This window comes from Cottoperca gobio, chromosome 4 (genome assembly GCF_900634415.1).
Source record: "Cottoperca gobio chromosome 4, fCotGob3.1, whole genome shotgun sequence".
Taxonomy (NCBI): Eukaryota; Metazoa; Chordata; class Actinopteri; order Perciformes; family Bovichtidae; genus Cottoperca; species Cottoperca gobio.
The window spans coordinates 437,501-453,952 of record NC_041358.1 but is presented as its reverse complement, the minus strand read 5'-3'; the positions used below and the strand labels follow the sequence as shown (position 1 = coordinate 453,952).

At 39.9% G+C, this 16,452-nt stretch overlaps 2 protein-coding genes across 4 annotated transcripts in view; one reads left to right on the top strand and one right to left on the bottom strand.

Annotated features, from left to right (window-relative positions):
* The first annotated feature begins 422 nt into the window (after nucleotides 1-422).
* lrrc41 (leucine rich repeat containing 41) lies at nucleotides 423-9,123 on the top strand. Of its 3 annotated transcripts, none has more exons than XM_029430256.1 (10): nucleotides 423-784; nucleotides 959-1,045; nucleotides 1,173-1,231; nucleotides 1,321-2,113; nucleotides 2,614-2,850; nucleotides 3,381-3,548; nucleotides 4,263-4,361; nucleotides 5,096-5,224; nucleotides 6,863-6,929; nucleotides 7,958-9,123. In XM_029430256.1, exons 1-10 carry the CDS (start codon nucleotides 676-678, stop codon nucleotides 8,175-8,177), a joined length of 1,968 nt encoding a protein of 655 aa, XP_029286116.1. In that variant the 5' UTR covers nucleotides 423-675; the 3' UTR covers nucleotides 8,178-9,123. The 3 variants fall into 3 exon arrangements, with proteins under 3 accessions (XP_029286116.1, XP_029286115.1, XP_029286117.1); XM_029430255.1 differs by having other exon boundaries at nucleotides 3,378-3,548; XM_029430257.1 differs by having other exon boundaries at nucleotides 424-784; nucleotides 982-1,045; nucleotides 3,378-3,548.
* Nucleotides 9,124-9,803: 680 nt separating this feature from the next.
* arhgap39 (Rho GTPase activating protein 39) overlaps nucleotides 9,804-16,452 on the bottom strand; it is an 80,903-nt gene continuing 74,254 nt past the window's right edge. Inside the window, exons 9-11 of the mRNA XM_029430251.1 lie at nucleotides 15,140-15,231; nucleotides 14,786-14,955; nucleotides 9,804-13,692 (exon numbers count right to left, since the gene is read on the bottom strand). Of these exons, the coding sequence (XP_029286111.1) occupies nucleotides 13,498-13,692; nucleotides 14,786-14,955; nucleotides 15,140-15,231 (457 nt within the window). The 3' untranslated portion in view covers nucleotides 9,804-13,497. The remainder of the gene's footprint in view (nucleotides 13,693-14,785; nucleotides 14,956-15,139; nucleotides 15,232-16,452) is intronic.

Genomic DNA, 16,452 nt, shown 5'->3' with positions numbered 1-16,452 from the left:
GTATGTTGAGACTACTGTATGTTCAGATTATAGTTTGAAGCAGTTCCACCAATGAGCTCATTCAGATAAGAGACTTGTGTTTTGACTGAAACAACACTAATTATATAGACTTCAAATTATCTTTTTTTTTTAGCAGATACATTTGCAAAAAGAAAGCACATACAAAAAAATGTGTCATGAAAGTACATTTTAGTAGGCCTAAAACAAGTAATATTTTAAAGCAAAAATTGGAACAATGGCAAAAGCAGTGAGGAAAATAAAACCTGAAGATACGTTGGAGATATGGGACAAACTACTAACTAACAGTTAGGAAGGGCTTTATTTAATATGTATAGGTACCGGATTTAATATTCAGAATGTAAACCATTGATGTATAAAAGGAATATCTCCCTAACGTCATGCTATACACCGCGGTACAGTAGGTGGCGGCATGTACCTATAATCTTGGTTTGTGGCCCGCCATTAAAACTAAAGAAAAAGAAGGTGGCTGTAATGTCACGTATAATATTACATCCATGGGAAAAGAGGTAATACACTTGTTTGCCAACCGCCATAGAACAACAACGTCAAGGAAAGGGTTCAAACTGACGCGGATGGAACCAGTGCTGTGTCCTAGCTGTTGGTTAACGTTACTATTAGCATCGTGTATCATTATACACACATCCATGCTAAACAATGCGCGACGCGGCCGGCAAAGCAGACCAAATAAATTCAACTTTAAAGGAGATATGTTTCCAAGCTGTCAGGGAACACCTTGCGGCTCTGGGCATGGAAGCTGTTCTTGGTAAGTTGTGTTCCAGAAGTTGAACAGGGAGTTAGCTAACGTTAACGTTAAACCCAGAAGCTACCATTACCTTAGTTACCGTTAAATCCCATTAGTGGAGACAGCCAGCTAGCACAACAGTTACAACAGTTAGCTAACGTTACAACTAACTCTATCCAATCTATCATAACATAGATCTTCCAATGCCTCTCATTAAGGATCTTCTTACTCATCTGACAGTATGTCAGCTGGATGAGCTCCAGCCTGCCCTAAACCAGAGAGGTAAGAATTGTTGAAGTGCAAATAAAGTGTTTTGTATATTTTCTTTGTTCAAAGAGGCCATACTTTTGTTTTGATCGGAATTTATGATTAAGATTCTTTTTTCCACTTTTTGTTTGCCTTGTCTCAGGGATATCTACTCTTTCTGGGTGGATTGGAGTCCTACGAGATATGTGTGGACTTAACCATGTACGTGCAACGTCTTCTTTAATATTCAACAATCTCGTATAGTAACATCTATACCCCAGGTGTAATTTGTATCCTGTGTTACATTTCAGGTAATAGACTTCCACACAGAAGAAGAGGCCAAACACGAAGTTATGAGAATGCTTTTTACTCTTGTATTCTATGGCTTCACAAACCGATTTGTCCAAAAAAACATTACAAATTTAAACACTCCATCCTTCCTGTTGGCTGCAGTTAAATGTATCAAACATTTTCTACTCACTACGCCAGTTGAAAGTTTAACTGCTGAGCGACGGCCTCTTCTGAACCTCTTAGAGAAGGGTATTAGGAGTGTTGGTGTATCGCAGTGCATTGATCTATCAAAGAGGAAGACACAAACTGCATTGTACGTCCTCCATCGCCTGCTTGACCACGGGGTGGCTAAAAAGATTGTCGTAGATGTGCAATGTCCCATAGTGCTGGCCTGGATCCTACATGGCAGGGGATCTCAATATGTTAACCTAGAGCTGAAGAACCTAATGCACAGCAAAAAGGCAAGCTGTATTTTACAAGCCACTTCAGCAAGTGCAGACAGAGCCAGTTGCAGTTCAGATCTCAATACTAGGGCTTCAGAGGATCAGGATGATCAAGTCACTCCCTGCAAACGCTCAAAGTTGGATTCTGTGTCTATGGAGGAGCAGGAATCTGGAAAAGCAAACTTTAATGTGGACCCGCAGGTTCTCTGTCAAATCTTCACTGCGTGTGAAGGTCCCTCTGCAGGGGCTTGTCCATGGGGACAGATCGATTGTCTGGAGATCAGGCAGTGTGGGTCCGACTCCCTCAAAGTGCTGAACTCTGCCCTGCCCACATTTTTCTGCCTTCGCTCTCTAACTCTTCAAAGCTTTTGTAAGTTTGCTAATTAATAGGTTAATGGGTGGAAGGCTCGGATTGGTACCATGTATCTGTGCTTTCACACTATCAGCAACATTGAAAAATGAGTCCTCGAGCACTGGGGACAGTTGACAATTAATTATGCGTGTTGAGGTCTAACAAACGTATTGAACACCTTTCTTTCCTCATAAAACATTTGCAAATCAAATTTCAAATCCAGCATTGTTTCTATCAATGTTTACTAGCTTTCAGTCTTCTTCCTTGCTGCATATCTTTGCGTTGATATTAACAAAAAACCCACCATTAGGTCAAAAAATATTTATAAATACATACTTTCCTTGTTAATGGTGGGGTACTTGGAATCACATTGTTTTGCACGAAGCAAAGTAGTTTTGATTTTGAGATTAATTTGCCAAAATTCTAAATTTCTCCCAAAGTCCCTCAAAATGCATCTGTTGTGTCCTGCAACGCAACACATTTGTGTGCAGGAATGATTAGTTTTTATGTTTGTGCAGCGACATTCAGGGACACGGATGTGTTGAGCCTGGCCAAAGCCCTGAAGCAGCTGACGGAGAGCTCCCGCAGCTCTCTCACTGACCTGAGCATCAGTGTCCTGCCGTACACCGGGCTCGTGGAGTTCCTGCTGGACGCAAACCCCAACTTGATATTCCTGCATGTGGAGATCCAGACTGTGATGCGGGGATCACGCTTCTTACTACAATATCCCAGGGCTGAGGATTCAGACATGCCAGGTGCTGTAAAGCTTCTACCAAAGTGAAGTAAAACTTAAGTAAGCAGAACATGTATTAACCTGTTAAAACACAAGATAAGTGGTGAACCAGTCCAGTGCTAAGCAACAAATCCTGCAGTGGTTAGGGGCAGAGTCACCTTAGTGTTACAGAATTGTTTAAGCTAGATATACTTATTTTTCTCAGATTTAATTTAATGTAAAAAGAAAAGAAAATAGCAATGGTGTTGCTTATTTTTTGTTATAAAACAATTTTCCAAGGTGACTTCTACAGATGTTTTGTGTTGTCCAACCAACCTTCTTAAACCCAAAGATAGTCTGAGATGTTCTGCTTGAGAAATTGCTTTGTAGCCACATGGTTGAATGCAATTGTAAATTGCTTTGGATAAAAGCGTCCGCTAAATAAATGTAATGTAAACCTAAACTGCCTTCTTTAAAGAGTTTGTTCAAAATGGATCAATACAGCTGAATGATACTAAAGCAGAGTGGTGCATAATAATCAACCTAAGGCGACTGTTTCCTAACCTTCAGCAGAGCTGCCCCTGGAGAAGCTGTCACTCAAAGTAGCTGAGCTCCACCAAAGAGATCTGCATTTCATCGCATATGTGCTGAAACACTCTCCACAGCTCACCTCACTTCACGTAGCTGGGATGAGATTGCCAACTGGCTCCTCTCAAAGCCAACTCCTCACCACTCTCTCAGGTAATGTGTCACTGTAAGGGGTTCACCCAGGTTTAAGTGTCCAAGCCTTCTAAAGGATGTACACGCAGCACCAGGGTAGAGAGGATTGCTAGGGATCGAAGTCAATAAAATGCCATGAATTGACATCTTGACAATATAAGTATTGTGATATTCTATATTTTTCAAGTGTTGTGTGTGTATCCAAACCCTGATGTATCTTATTCATCTGTGCCATAGAGCTCCATTGTTGTCCAATGTGGGTTATTCTTTAGCTGAACCTTTACCCTAAATAACACCCATTACAGTCTTTCAAAGATTTACATCTTGTTTTGTGTTTTCGCTGTATTTGTTGATTTAAAGAAAAACAATAGAATAACCAGCCTTATCGTTAAAGATTCACTAAAAGGAGAGGAACCTTTCATTAACTTTGACACACCTTGACACTAGACACTGATATTTGGGAGAAAAGTAGCTGAAAGTAAGTAAAGTAAATGTTTTGTTGAACATAAACACATAACAAAAACAAACTTGAAAGATGTTTTTTTTGTGACCAATACAGTATGTACTAAGCGGTACATTTTATAGGACAAACTAAGCATTTCTATATTACAGTTTCTTTTGTTACTCATAAGTTGACATTAACACACACATAGACTACAATAAGCTTATGCTTGCTCAATTTATCTGTCTATTTCTAAACCAAACATAATCTAACCACTAATGGTCAACTTTTAGAGTCAAACCACCTCTTGAAGAGTCTCACCTTGGAGGACATGAAGCTGTCTGATTGTCTCCCCGAGATTCTAAAAATACTGACGGACTGCAAGTTGGAAGGTAAGAAAATGGGAATGACTCCTGATGCCAACACCTGTTGTTATTGTTTTTCTTTTGGAAATGTAAACTTGATCCTAACAGTGACATGGAACACAAGAGTAAATGTCTTCCTTAAAATGAAACATTACATAAATAAGCACATGTAAGTTGGCAGCTCTGCGCATCTGGATCTATTGTAGGAACAAACCTTCATGAATTAACACCTCCAAAATGTTTTCATGGTAAACTTCTTTCTGTACTGTGCTCAGACATGGAAGCGCTCTACCAACAAGCTGTGGCTGTTCACGGCATAACTTGTTAAATGCAGTTTTGGCATTTGCTCCATATAGTTACTTCTGTTCATAACATGACCTGGAGCCCAAAGGTAAATGTAGGGGTTATTGTAAAGTGCTTAAGCCTCAGAATTTCTAAAGCTGCATTATTCAGAAGTGTCTCTTAGAAATACAAGCATTCAGGCTGAATTGTACAAGTGTGTTCCAGGCACAATAATTAAGGCTCTGGAGCCTCGAGGACATAAGGACATACAGTAGGGGACATTACAGGTTATATATGTCTGCTTTCATTTACACAGATACAGTGTGCAATAGTTGCATCTTTTAGAACACTTATGTGACTTTATTTATTTCCATCAGTGTTTCCTTCCACATTGGAAGGTCTGAAACTTTGCTTAATCCTTTGTACTGAGCCCAGTGCAGAGTGGAATTCTTTGCCCTTTATCTCTCCCTCTATCCCAGAACTACAGTTGAATGACTGCCGCCTTCTTGAGAAGTGGAGCGACAAGGAGGAGAATTTGCATCAGCTGGTGTCTGCTCTGAAGAAGGTGCCTTCTCTCCACACACTCAGCCTGGCTCAGAATCGGCTCGGTAAACACAGCCTTCACATCTTTCCACTATTCAATTCAGGAATACATCAATCTGCTGCTGGACTCTGGCCCGACAGTGATGGTCATCATGATCTAAGCAATGTTAGATCAGCTGTTGTTGCTAATATTCTTTTAGCTCTTTGTATTGAGATCATCACAGCAAACTTGATTCTCATGATCGCAACTCATTTTTACTCATATTTGCACATATTTTGAATTGACTATGGTACTGAGCTGGTAATGTAAAATCATGAAATGAAAAATCATGAATTGTGTAAAGACCCTTATCCTGTGGATTATGGGATTGATTTAGATTTTGTATCATCTATCTGGATCAAATTTACATGCCATATGTAGAGATCTATTGATTGCTGATCATCCCTCCTCTCCCCCTCTAGCACCACTCCACTGTAAAAGATTGAGATCTAAATCCACAGTCCTCATTCTGTGCAAAAATGTAATCTAAAGGGATCTTTATGGTTAAAAGGATCCACTGATGTGGTTGCTAGTCTTCCTGTGGTCCGTTAATGTGAATGGACGTAAATGTAAGTTTGTTTGTAAAATGAGAGTAGAGAAGAGGCAGCTCCCTTGTGGCACCTCACAACAAACACTTGCAGAATCCTAAAAGCAGCCATTGTAATAAACTCTTTGAGTCCTATTAATAACTATCTATTGTTGAGAAACCATAACATTGTAACTTGGCACATAATGTGACGCAGTGTTTCGGCATTTTCAGAGCAAGTGATCAAGTGGATATTAACAAAATAGTAATTACACTGACCAAACAATCGCTTTCAGTTTCTATTCTAAATATATTGTGACATGACATCATTGAATTCTCTACTCAACTGAAATCTTTGAAATGTCTTATTCTGTAGTGATTTAAAGTGTAGAGCATATGTCTTCAACAGTACTGCAGGGGGGTCGCTAAATGGTTTGTAGATAAATCAATAAAACATTTATATTTTATTTTTAAATCAAATTTGCGAAGGGCGGCGACACACACCTACAGTCAGAGACAGAGTGGAGGAAAGGAGAGGGGCGCACGTACCTCACCCAGACCTAACAGTATGACGCGAGTAAAGATGGTTAAAATTTGCTGTGTGAAGGCACCATTAGATTTCATGCAGTGTCCATCTTCACATGGCAGCAGACCCACGTGACTAGGCACACAGATCAAACACAGGACAGGACACAATGTATCAAATACCAACTCAAGCTGACCTCAACTGGGCTTTGTGCTAAGTGGCTATAATCCATGTTTGTATTAAGAAAAGATCACATGATTATGAATATGGTAAAAAAGGTTGCATTAAAAGTGACCCACAGAGAAAATATCGCTAACTTTGCATTTTCCCTGAGTTCTATGGAGCCTGGTAGCTGCTTTTAGTCCATTGATTTAGTTTCTGTTCAATCTCTTCACTCTCTTCAACCTTGTTTCCATCAGCAGCAGACTGGTTTAAAGTAAGACAGCTCTAATAAATGCTCTGTACTCTACAATATTGGACTTCCATTTATTAGAATGTTGCTCCTTATCTGCTGGACTTTTTTTGGCTAACTCGCTCCCCATGTCAGGGGGGAACAGATCTTTTTGTTTCTACAGTGCTGTGGTAACTAATGTGACTGTCTGTGTCCACAGCCAAGAATGTGTGTGTGCTGGCAGAGCTGTTCTCAGGATCCAGCTCAGTGAAACGACTCAACATCAGGTGAGAGATGCAGACAGCAGCAGGATGTTTAGTAATGAGCTGACGTACCACAGCATCTCTCAATACTCACATCAACCAGCTCCATTTGGAAGTATTGACCTTTGTGTTTGAACTTTTGTTAGGTCAAAAGGTTACGTTAAAAATACTTTTATTTAAACAAAATATTCTTCTGGGACACTTCTCCTGATATTTCAAATGAGAACTCAAATAAAATAAAACAATTGCAATTTCTTCTTGCTTAATCTAAATGCAGATTTTTGTCATACTGCAAAAGGCATATTGTGTTTTGTATAGTGGAAAATAACTACATTACTGTACTTAAGTGCAATTTTGAGGTACTTGTACTTCTTGAGTATTTCAATGTGATTCTACTTTAGTGTACAACATTTGAGAGTGAAATATTGTAGTTTTTACTCATTACCTTTATTTAGTTATAAATGGTAGATAGACTGCATTTATGTAGCGTTTTTCTAGTCTTAGCGACCACTCGCAGCATTCATACAGTCAGAGGCTCATCAGGTGTGATACACACACACACACACACACAGATAGCACATCAGTTATAGTTACTTTGCAGATTCTAGCTTTAATATATCATATGATTAACTTCATAATATAATGCTTTTTTATAGCTTTAGCTTCCATTCAGTATAGAAAGTAGTTAAACTTAGCTCCACCTAATTCATGTACAACATTAAAATGCTGCTTACATGTTGCATATATTATTGGCTTACAGATACTGTAACTCTATTCTGCTTCTTGAGTGCTTTTACTTTTGATACATAATAATAATAATAATAATAATAATAATAATAATAATAATAATAATAATACATTAGATTTGTATAGCGCTTTTCTAGAAACTCAAAGACGCTTACTTTAAGTACATTTGGTTGATAAATCTTCTGTACTTTTACTTAAGTGACATTTTAAATGAAGGGCCTTAACTTGTGACGTCCTTTACTGTATCAGTGTTTCTTTACAGCTTTATATCATAAGTTCCATGTGCTGCCTTTTGTCCTGAACAGCTCCAACTTCATTCAGCCTGCTGAGCTGCTGGAGTTCGCCAAGAGAGTGAGGACACACCATCCACCGCAGCGATTTGACCTTGACCTCAGGAAAAACCCAGGGGACCGAGACCCCGACACATGGAACACTGCACTGCAGAGGCTTCGTCCGTTCTGTGTTCTACTGGTTGAAGGATGGAATTCCTCTGACACAATGGCAGACTACATTAGCAATATGTGAACAAAGCTTAGCTTACAAAGGAGTTATAGGTGGCTGTAAAAAGCACTTTGTTTGTCAGAGGAGTGACTGGTCAGTTTGACTTCACACAGTTGCAGAATCCAATGACAGCTTTTTATTCAGTTTTTAGGATTCTGTTGAACTTATTGAACCACCCCTGCAGCATGAGTCACTTCTCCACTCTCCATTTGATGCAAGTCACACTCATGTTTTCACCATGTCTATATACACATCAGTGTGTGTGTGTGACACATTTAACAAGTTCTGTTAAATAAAAGCAACCCGTGAGTTTGACATTTGAATCATTTATTAAACCAGCGTCCGTTGCACTTCCAGAGTCTTCCATCGGACAGAGTGTGAGTGACAGTGGACATTAAGATACAACTGAAAAACCTGGAGGATTGATGTCGAGGTGAAGAGAAGTTTCACAGCAGCTATCTCACACCTTCCCCTCATTGTCATTTTCTTTACATTAGACAAACAGCATCGACACTGACTACCAAATCATCATTAGTAGGAACCAAGTAGAAAAAACAATCAGAAAAACGGATTAAAAGAGCTTAATCTTTTTCTTAGTGGACTTTTAAAGCTAAATACTGTAACACTTATTTTCTGTAAATTCAGTTTAATTTTCTTGTATATTCTCATATTTTAGTAAATTCAAGTCAAAGAGAGTGAAGACCCTATGTCTGCATGCTAATCAGTTGATTTGCTGGGTCTATCTACAACCATCTCTTACATAAAACAAACACACACCTCTTTCACACTCGCGCACACTGCATGTCAGGCTTTACGTTTACTGTCATTTTACCAGAAATAAAATTTAAACATTTTGGCTATATTCATACCTCGTAAAGAAGTCAGTTGTCAAATGAGTTTGTTTGTTCTGATTATTTCTTTTCTTATGAGTGTCTAAATAAAATTTGTACCCTCTTCCAATTTTGATTGGCTGTCAGGAAAAAAAACCATTGACAATCACAATGTGGAAACATTTTAAGATTTAAAACTACCGTATTAACCTGGCATGTTGCCCGCTACAGATGGCACAGGGTGGCCTGTTCAACATCTCAGTTAGATGGGAAGCTAACTGGACTTACAACGTAGTATCTTGTTAGGCTTATACGTAAGTCACCAATTAAATTCCAGGTAACCTGCGTTTTGTGTAGAGTTAGGACAGTGTTTAAACCTGGCAACCCCACTATGAGGACAGGACGTTGGCATAATGTTTTTCTTGCATTTAGCAGCTACTCTGTCTCTTTGCACAGAATATTTGCAGCATGGTTCAGCAATAGACGGTGATGCAGCTGCTGTAGACAGACTGCTGAATTCTGAAACCCATAATCTCAATGACACATCTTTCTCTTTACCTAGACCTTCACAAAAGTCAAACTTTTCCTCCAGACAAATCACTTCTTTTCAGAATATGAATCGGACCAACAGTTAAAGATATCGGGGCCTAAAAACACTTTGTGGTACTTCAATGGATTATAGGTGGAAACCTGTTCAGGGATGGGTTCAAATGCAACTTTAGACCTCTATCAATGTGAGGACAATTTACACTAACAAGACTTGGAGAACAGAAGAAAAACTAAACAACCCCCCCCCCCCCCCCCACCTTAATACATGAGCTTCCACTGTTACATATGTTGCTTTTTCTTCTCATTTCTCTATATACTTATTTTTTTACAGTCTGTACAGTGTCAATGTACATGTTATCTATGTGGAGAGTGTATGTTGGAGTGAGTGAGCTGCACATCACACACAGTGACACTCATCAGTCTCTTCACAAACAAAAGGGTTCATTTAGCTAAAAATGAACTTAGACCGAGTGTTCAGTGTTTTTTCAGGATGGTCAGCGTGTGTATCTCCATGGAGCGTTCACAATCAACCTTTCAGTTCTCACAAAAAACCCAAATGAATCAAACTGGTACAGCGAGATTCACAGTCATACATCAACACGTACGTGCCCTGGCATACTGAAAACTACAGTCGATCGCACACCCATGCAACCATACACATACACACTCGTACAGTAACAAAAACACACACACTGGAGCCTACAATACAATATCTTGAGAAGGCATTAAGGAAATCTCCTCAAATAAATATAAATAAATTAAATCATATAAAAAGAATGGGTTAAGAAACATAGAAATTCTGTTAAATACAGCAACAATCTCAAATGAATACAAAAAACAACAGTACTTGCTCACAGACAAAGATGGATGCAAGAGACGGGTACATTTTGTAAACAATGACTGACAGACAGACAGACAGATGAGAAGGTAGACGACACATTCACAAATCATTAGTGAGCAGAAAGGCCTGTTGGGGCTCGTGGTGGTGGGGTCAGGTGGGGGGACGGGCTGGGGGGTGTTGTGGGAGACCTGGCACTTCTCAAATCCCTCCCAGGCAGTACGAGCATGCTGTGCTGTGTTTAAACATTACGGACGGAGCCTTTGTGGCAGTGCTGTGATCCTCCCTGCTCCTGCATCTGTTCTCATGGATTCAACACTTAAAGTGACTGCTGGACAGACATGACCAAATTTCCTCAAGATGACCTAATGCTAAGGAATGCAAGATGGTTGTGAGATCAGTTTACATGTTACAACCAATCATCTGTCAGAGCCAAGGCAAGAGTCACTAGCTCATTTCCTTTGTCAGCACACGCTCAGCCAGAAGCTGGCCCTCAGTGTTCAGTGATTAGAGCATGGACACCAAATCCCCCTGTGCCACAATTACTGTCTCCAGAGCTGTATGCGGTAGACTATTCTGCACAGTATTTAACACTCTTTTGAAGAAGAAGAAATAACACATTCTCCCTCTTACAAATGAAAAGTTGAACTGGTAATAAAAACACACTGTTGCTCACTTAATTCACTCAGGGGTTTGTCTGCTACAGTCTTACATGTTCTGGTGTGCCCAGTAGCTTATGGTGGCTAAAGTCAGCTAATTTAACCAAACTTAGATTTGTCTGCATGCATTGAGTCAGTTGGTTGACTTTATAATTATTATCTGTGTTTTAGAATCACCTGTAATTGTCACTTGTTGCCGGCTGCTGTTCAGTCAAACTTGGATTGACTCACTTCAAGTATTAGTACATACACACAGTCCCAATGTGAAGAACACAAGAACACCTCCCGAGAATCTCCTTTAGAAGCATTCACACATCGTTCCAACACGGTAGCCCCATCGCTGCCTGTAGCAGTCTGTTAACAAGTAAGCATTTTAATTAGCCGTATTGATCATATTGTGTTAATATTGGATTATATGTGGATGCAACATCCATCGTTGATAGTGCAAGTTATTTTTGCCAAGTGGAAGATATTGACTCAAAATGAGCAGGAGACGAGTGAGCTGCTCATAATGATGTTCTATATGAGGAGACAGTGTAGGCTAGTTTAAGTCGTGTGCCTGCTAACACTTGACATTATGTTTGAGCACTGACTGTTGACCAGTATGGTGTATGCTAAACTGTTAGTGTGGAGCTTATTATCACAGCCGTGTCCACGTTCTTCATTCTGTCCCATGTACTATACGGGGAGTACTTCATGCAGTATTAGTAATATGCAAATGAAGTATGTGAAAGGTGTTAGTATGCATACAACATTTACAGAACTATGAGCAGGGTTTCTACAGGGCGCAAGGTCATATAGAATATAATTTATTACTTCTTTCACTGTCATACACAGTATGAGAGTATGATGGAAAACCACGAGGGGCAATGTAGATGTATTCATTATTATATTTGTGTCACTTTTTCCCAGCAATACATAATAATAATTCTAAATGATATAATTAAGTAAATTACACTAACTCGACCCAGCGAAGATTAACCAATTAATAAATAATTCATTCTCAACCTTCCCATTATGAGCCGATGAGCTGCAGCTCGGTCAGTGACAGTGTTGTTACAGGTATGATGGTCTGTTACACCTGTAACTCAAGACAGCATGCAAAAACCTTTTATAACCAACATTACTGCCTGCAGCAGAAGGGTTAGACTTTTATAGTAGACTAAACTAAATATAACACATATTTGTACCTTCTAAGAAGGCCTTTTGATGGAAACTAAATCAATGCTTTTTAAGACTTTACAAGACCTGCAGATACCCTGAATGAAATAAGTTGAGTTGCAGCCGATGGTCCTAACAGTCCGTCACAAAACATGATGAGACTCTTTGATAATTACATGTGGAGTATGTTGTGTTCACTTCATGCTTAACATTTCTAGAACGTACTAACAACTTAAACAGTGTATGCAAATAAACCCAACATGATGGAAGTGTTGGACCCTCAGATTTAGTGTCCGCGTTCTCCTCACTTGATGACCTACCGAGCTATCGCCTTATCTGTCTTCCTTTACAGCTGCACGTGTTTAAAGTCAACCAACATCTGATTAACAGAATCAAGTTACAGATTTGCCCAAATGTTTTTGTCTTATGATTTCTGCCCCATTGAGACAGCACAGGTTTCACACAAGTGCATGACAAACAGAGGACCCTCTGGTAGGTTGTGGCAGTGTGAAACACAATGTTGGACACAGCCTCACCTTTACACCTGCTGTCTGAGGCATACATCTAACAACATAATAAAGTACTGATGGAATGGTGAGGTCATTCTTGTGAAAATCTGGTGCTGAACACTACGAATGCTTTGCTTAGCCAGTGTATGTGTGAGAGACTTGACACCTGTAGGTTTGAATTAATGCATCATTCATCTCGCTGATCCTTTTTGCTTTTCGTTAGATGGTATTGTACATTGCAGAAGGTGAAACCCTGGGGCAAGACTTTCAATGTAAGTGTGTGCATGTACTGCTGTGTGTGTCAGTTTGTATGTGTGTTTAGGCAGGGAAAACAAAGAGAACAATCAGTTAATATAAAACAAATAAGTTGGATTTAAAATGAACCTTTGAGAGTGTTCCAGCAACATGAATCCAACGGAATGATCCTGATGAGATCCCTGCTAGTTCCTTCAAACTGTATGAGTATACTGTATTAATGTATGTGAAGGCACACACAGTACTGTTAGCATATGAAAACCTTGGAACTCAAATACTGGTGTTTTTCTTCAGTAAATATCAACTAGAGGACTACATCTACAGAGATAGAAAAACAGCTGTCTCAACTCAAATTGTACAGTGGTCAAACAAGGCAGTTTTGTTAGTTCCAGAAAAGTAACATGTTGGAGAGGCAAGGTGTTCACCCAGTGGCAACAACGTGTATGTATGATGTTCCTGTGCTGGGGGAGGGTGTAGCGGGGGGTTAAAGGGAGGGTAGTATGGATGATGTGTATGTGTCTATGTGTGTGTGTGGTGGGGGGGCTATAGGATTCCATCCATGAAGCTGGTGTCCAGCCGCTGGACGAGCACCCGGATGAAGGACATTTCCTTGCGGGTGTTCTCAAAGATCACCCTGGGGTCGTCGGACTGGCAACGCAGACAGTTGGGAGCCATCACCATGGCAAGGTTGTTCACATCCATCTTGGTGATGGCCACATTGGCAGGCTGGGCAAATACCTGGACACACAACGTACAGCAGAGGAACTCAGATTTGGGACATTATATAGACATGTTCTAATGTATTCTGCCGTAATTTTAAGCTACTTCTTTAGCCATTTTGATGAACCATAGCCATTTGGTAAGGATTAGTTTGGCACAGTATTCCAGAGCTGAAAATGTCCCAATGTTTTAGTTTTGCAAATGGTAACAAACCAGATTTATTTTTTTTAAACTACAATTGCAGTTGTTTGCCTCCTCCAAGTTGCCTCCAAGTTGCAGTTTACATCCTTCACCAATTGATTCTATTAGACATTTGAAATTGTCACAATAACCTCCGTCAATGAGTTTATGTGTTAGACTTGGTTTGTCTGTCGGCTGTCTGTCAGCGGGATTACGGAGAAACTATTTGGCTGATTTTCGGAATAATCAGAAAAATTATTCCCCAGCTGGGAAAATGTATGTGAACCCCCTCAAGTCAGAGCAATATCTCGAACACAGAACAACATGTTGTTTAAATGCTCTGAGAAATAAAATACAACATCTTCTTTGTAGCGTATGAGCATAAATAATGCTTAATGCCCAACTCGGGTTAAAGGGAATGCGCATGTTAATGTCCCACTGGCCTGCTCTCTCCAGGTGCCATTCTAGTTAGGCATAGAAACATGATTGTGCATACAGTATGTGAATACTAGATGCTTGATCTGTGGCTAACATGTATTTGTCTATTTAAGAACAGCTGTGAGATAATGCTGCTGGTGGCATGTGGGCCCAACACAATGAGCTGAATGGAATTTAGTTTGTACTGCTCAGTAAGGTAACATTACATTAAATCAACAGCCATATTACTTTCTAGATTCTCTGGTTAATCCACAAAACTCTTTTAATAGGGACTATTTTGACTTGACTGTTGACAAACTGAATTCACCTCTTTAGGCAGAAATCACAGAGACTGATATCTCAAATGTGTCAAATAAAACCATCTGAAGTGATACTATGGGAAGAGAGAAAAGTGTGTGTGTGTGTGTGTGTGTGTGACACTATCAGCCAAGATATTAGTTAGTAATGATATAGATGTAGTGCTGTGACTTGGCGTGTGTGTATAAGGTGTTACCTGTAGGAAGCGGATGAGGTAGCAGAGCACCAATTTGTTGATGTGCGGCAGGCCCAGCACCACGTTGACAGCTGCCTCTGGGTTGTCATAGTGACTGATACACTCCTCATAAAACTCATGAGGGATGAGTGGCTCCTCCAGCTCCCTGTACCAGAGCTTCAGCAGAGACGCTGGGGACACACAGACATAGAGGCAGCGAGAGAGCACATTTAAAACCGGTTTAAGAATCACATCAAGTCATTAGAAGCTTAACTCTGCTCCACTCATGTGACAACATGTGACACACCATGTTGTCTGGGCTGCAGTGTGAACCAGAAGTAGGTCCACATACAGCAGTGAGCTCAGTGTGTTTACCTGGGATGTGTGGGTCTTCCAGTCCTGTGGGAATTTTCCATTGATCCACTTGCAGTTTGAGGGCATTGACTTCATCTATGTCCCCTGGTACCCTGGAGGTCAAAGGTCACAAGCTGGTTACCCTTCAGCCCCTCATCTTTCCACTCTGGGTCTCTGTATGTCTTTATACTCTGGCTTCTACACAGCTGTTGTGTAGAAATCTAAAACCCTGCTAACAGCTGGACAGTGAAGAACTTGAGCTTTCTTTACACGGGAACACACCTGGTTTAACATCTTCCCATGGTAGAACTAAGTAACAATAATAATACTACTTTTCTTTTAACAGCACCTTTCACGGCACTCCAGGTCAGTTTACATCACACAAGATCAGCAATAAAACATGTAATAAGCAACAAAGCAGCAGCAATAACACATCTATGACATCAACAATAAGACATACAATAAGCAACAGAGCAGAGCTCAGCAATGAGTTCAATCTGTATAAAATAAGATGCGATTGTTGCAGTCACGTGATTTTATCTGCCTATGGAGATAAGATTAAGATTTTGGAAAACTGATATTTCAGGACTGAAGCTCCAGATATTGGGGCAAATATTAAATGTCTGTGTAATATCTTTATAATGAATAATGAAGTTCGCCATATAAACTTAAAAGGTATTAGCGTCAATGTTGTGTTCACAACTTTACACTTCCCCCAAGTGGTAAAGAAAAAAGGTTTAAACACCCCGAGGAGCTACTCTACAGATACAACTGCTGAGATGATTCATCATTGCTTCAGTGAAGAACACTGAAGAATACAGTTAACAATGTTATCTGACACCAAGCTTTGTCTTCACATGATGTTTGCTGTGAATGTGAGCACAGCGCAGGAAAGACAGACAGTGATGTTAAACACAGACAAAACTGAAGTTATTATACTTGGCCCTAAACGCCTTCGAAACGCATTTTCTAATGACATAGAAGCTCTGGATGGCATTAATTTGGCCTCCAGCACCACTGTAAGGAATCTTGGCGTCATCTTTGATCAAGATCTGTCTTTTAACTTCCACATAAAACAAATCTCAAGGACTGCCTTCTTTCATCTACGTAACATTGCAAAAATAAGACACATCCTGTCTCAAAATGATGCAGAAAAACTAGTCCATGCATTTGTTACTTCAAGGCTGGATTACTGCAACTCATTGTTATCAGGTTGTCCCAAAAAGTCGCTTAAGACTCTTCAGTTGATCCAAAATGCAGCGGCACGTGTATTGACTAGAACAAGGAAACGGGATCATATTACTCCTGTATTAGCTGCTCTGCACTGGCTCCCG

Excerpts from the sequence above, each read along its gene's own strand:
- lrrc41 (XM_029430255.1), top strand. The coding sequence starts at position 676 with ATGCGCGACGCGGCCGGCAAAGCAGACCAAATAAATTCAACTTTAAAG. Across the intron at positions 2,851-3,377 it reads TGAGGATTCAGACATGCCAG|CAGAGCTGCCCCTGGAGAAG; the intron begins GTGCTGTAAAGC and ends CCTAACCTTCAG. Across the intron at positions 4,362-5,095 it reads GACGGACTGCAAGTTGGAAG|AACTACAGTTGAATGACTGC; the intron begins GTAAGAAAATGG and ends CCTCTATCCCAG.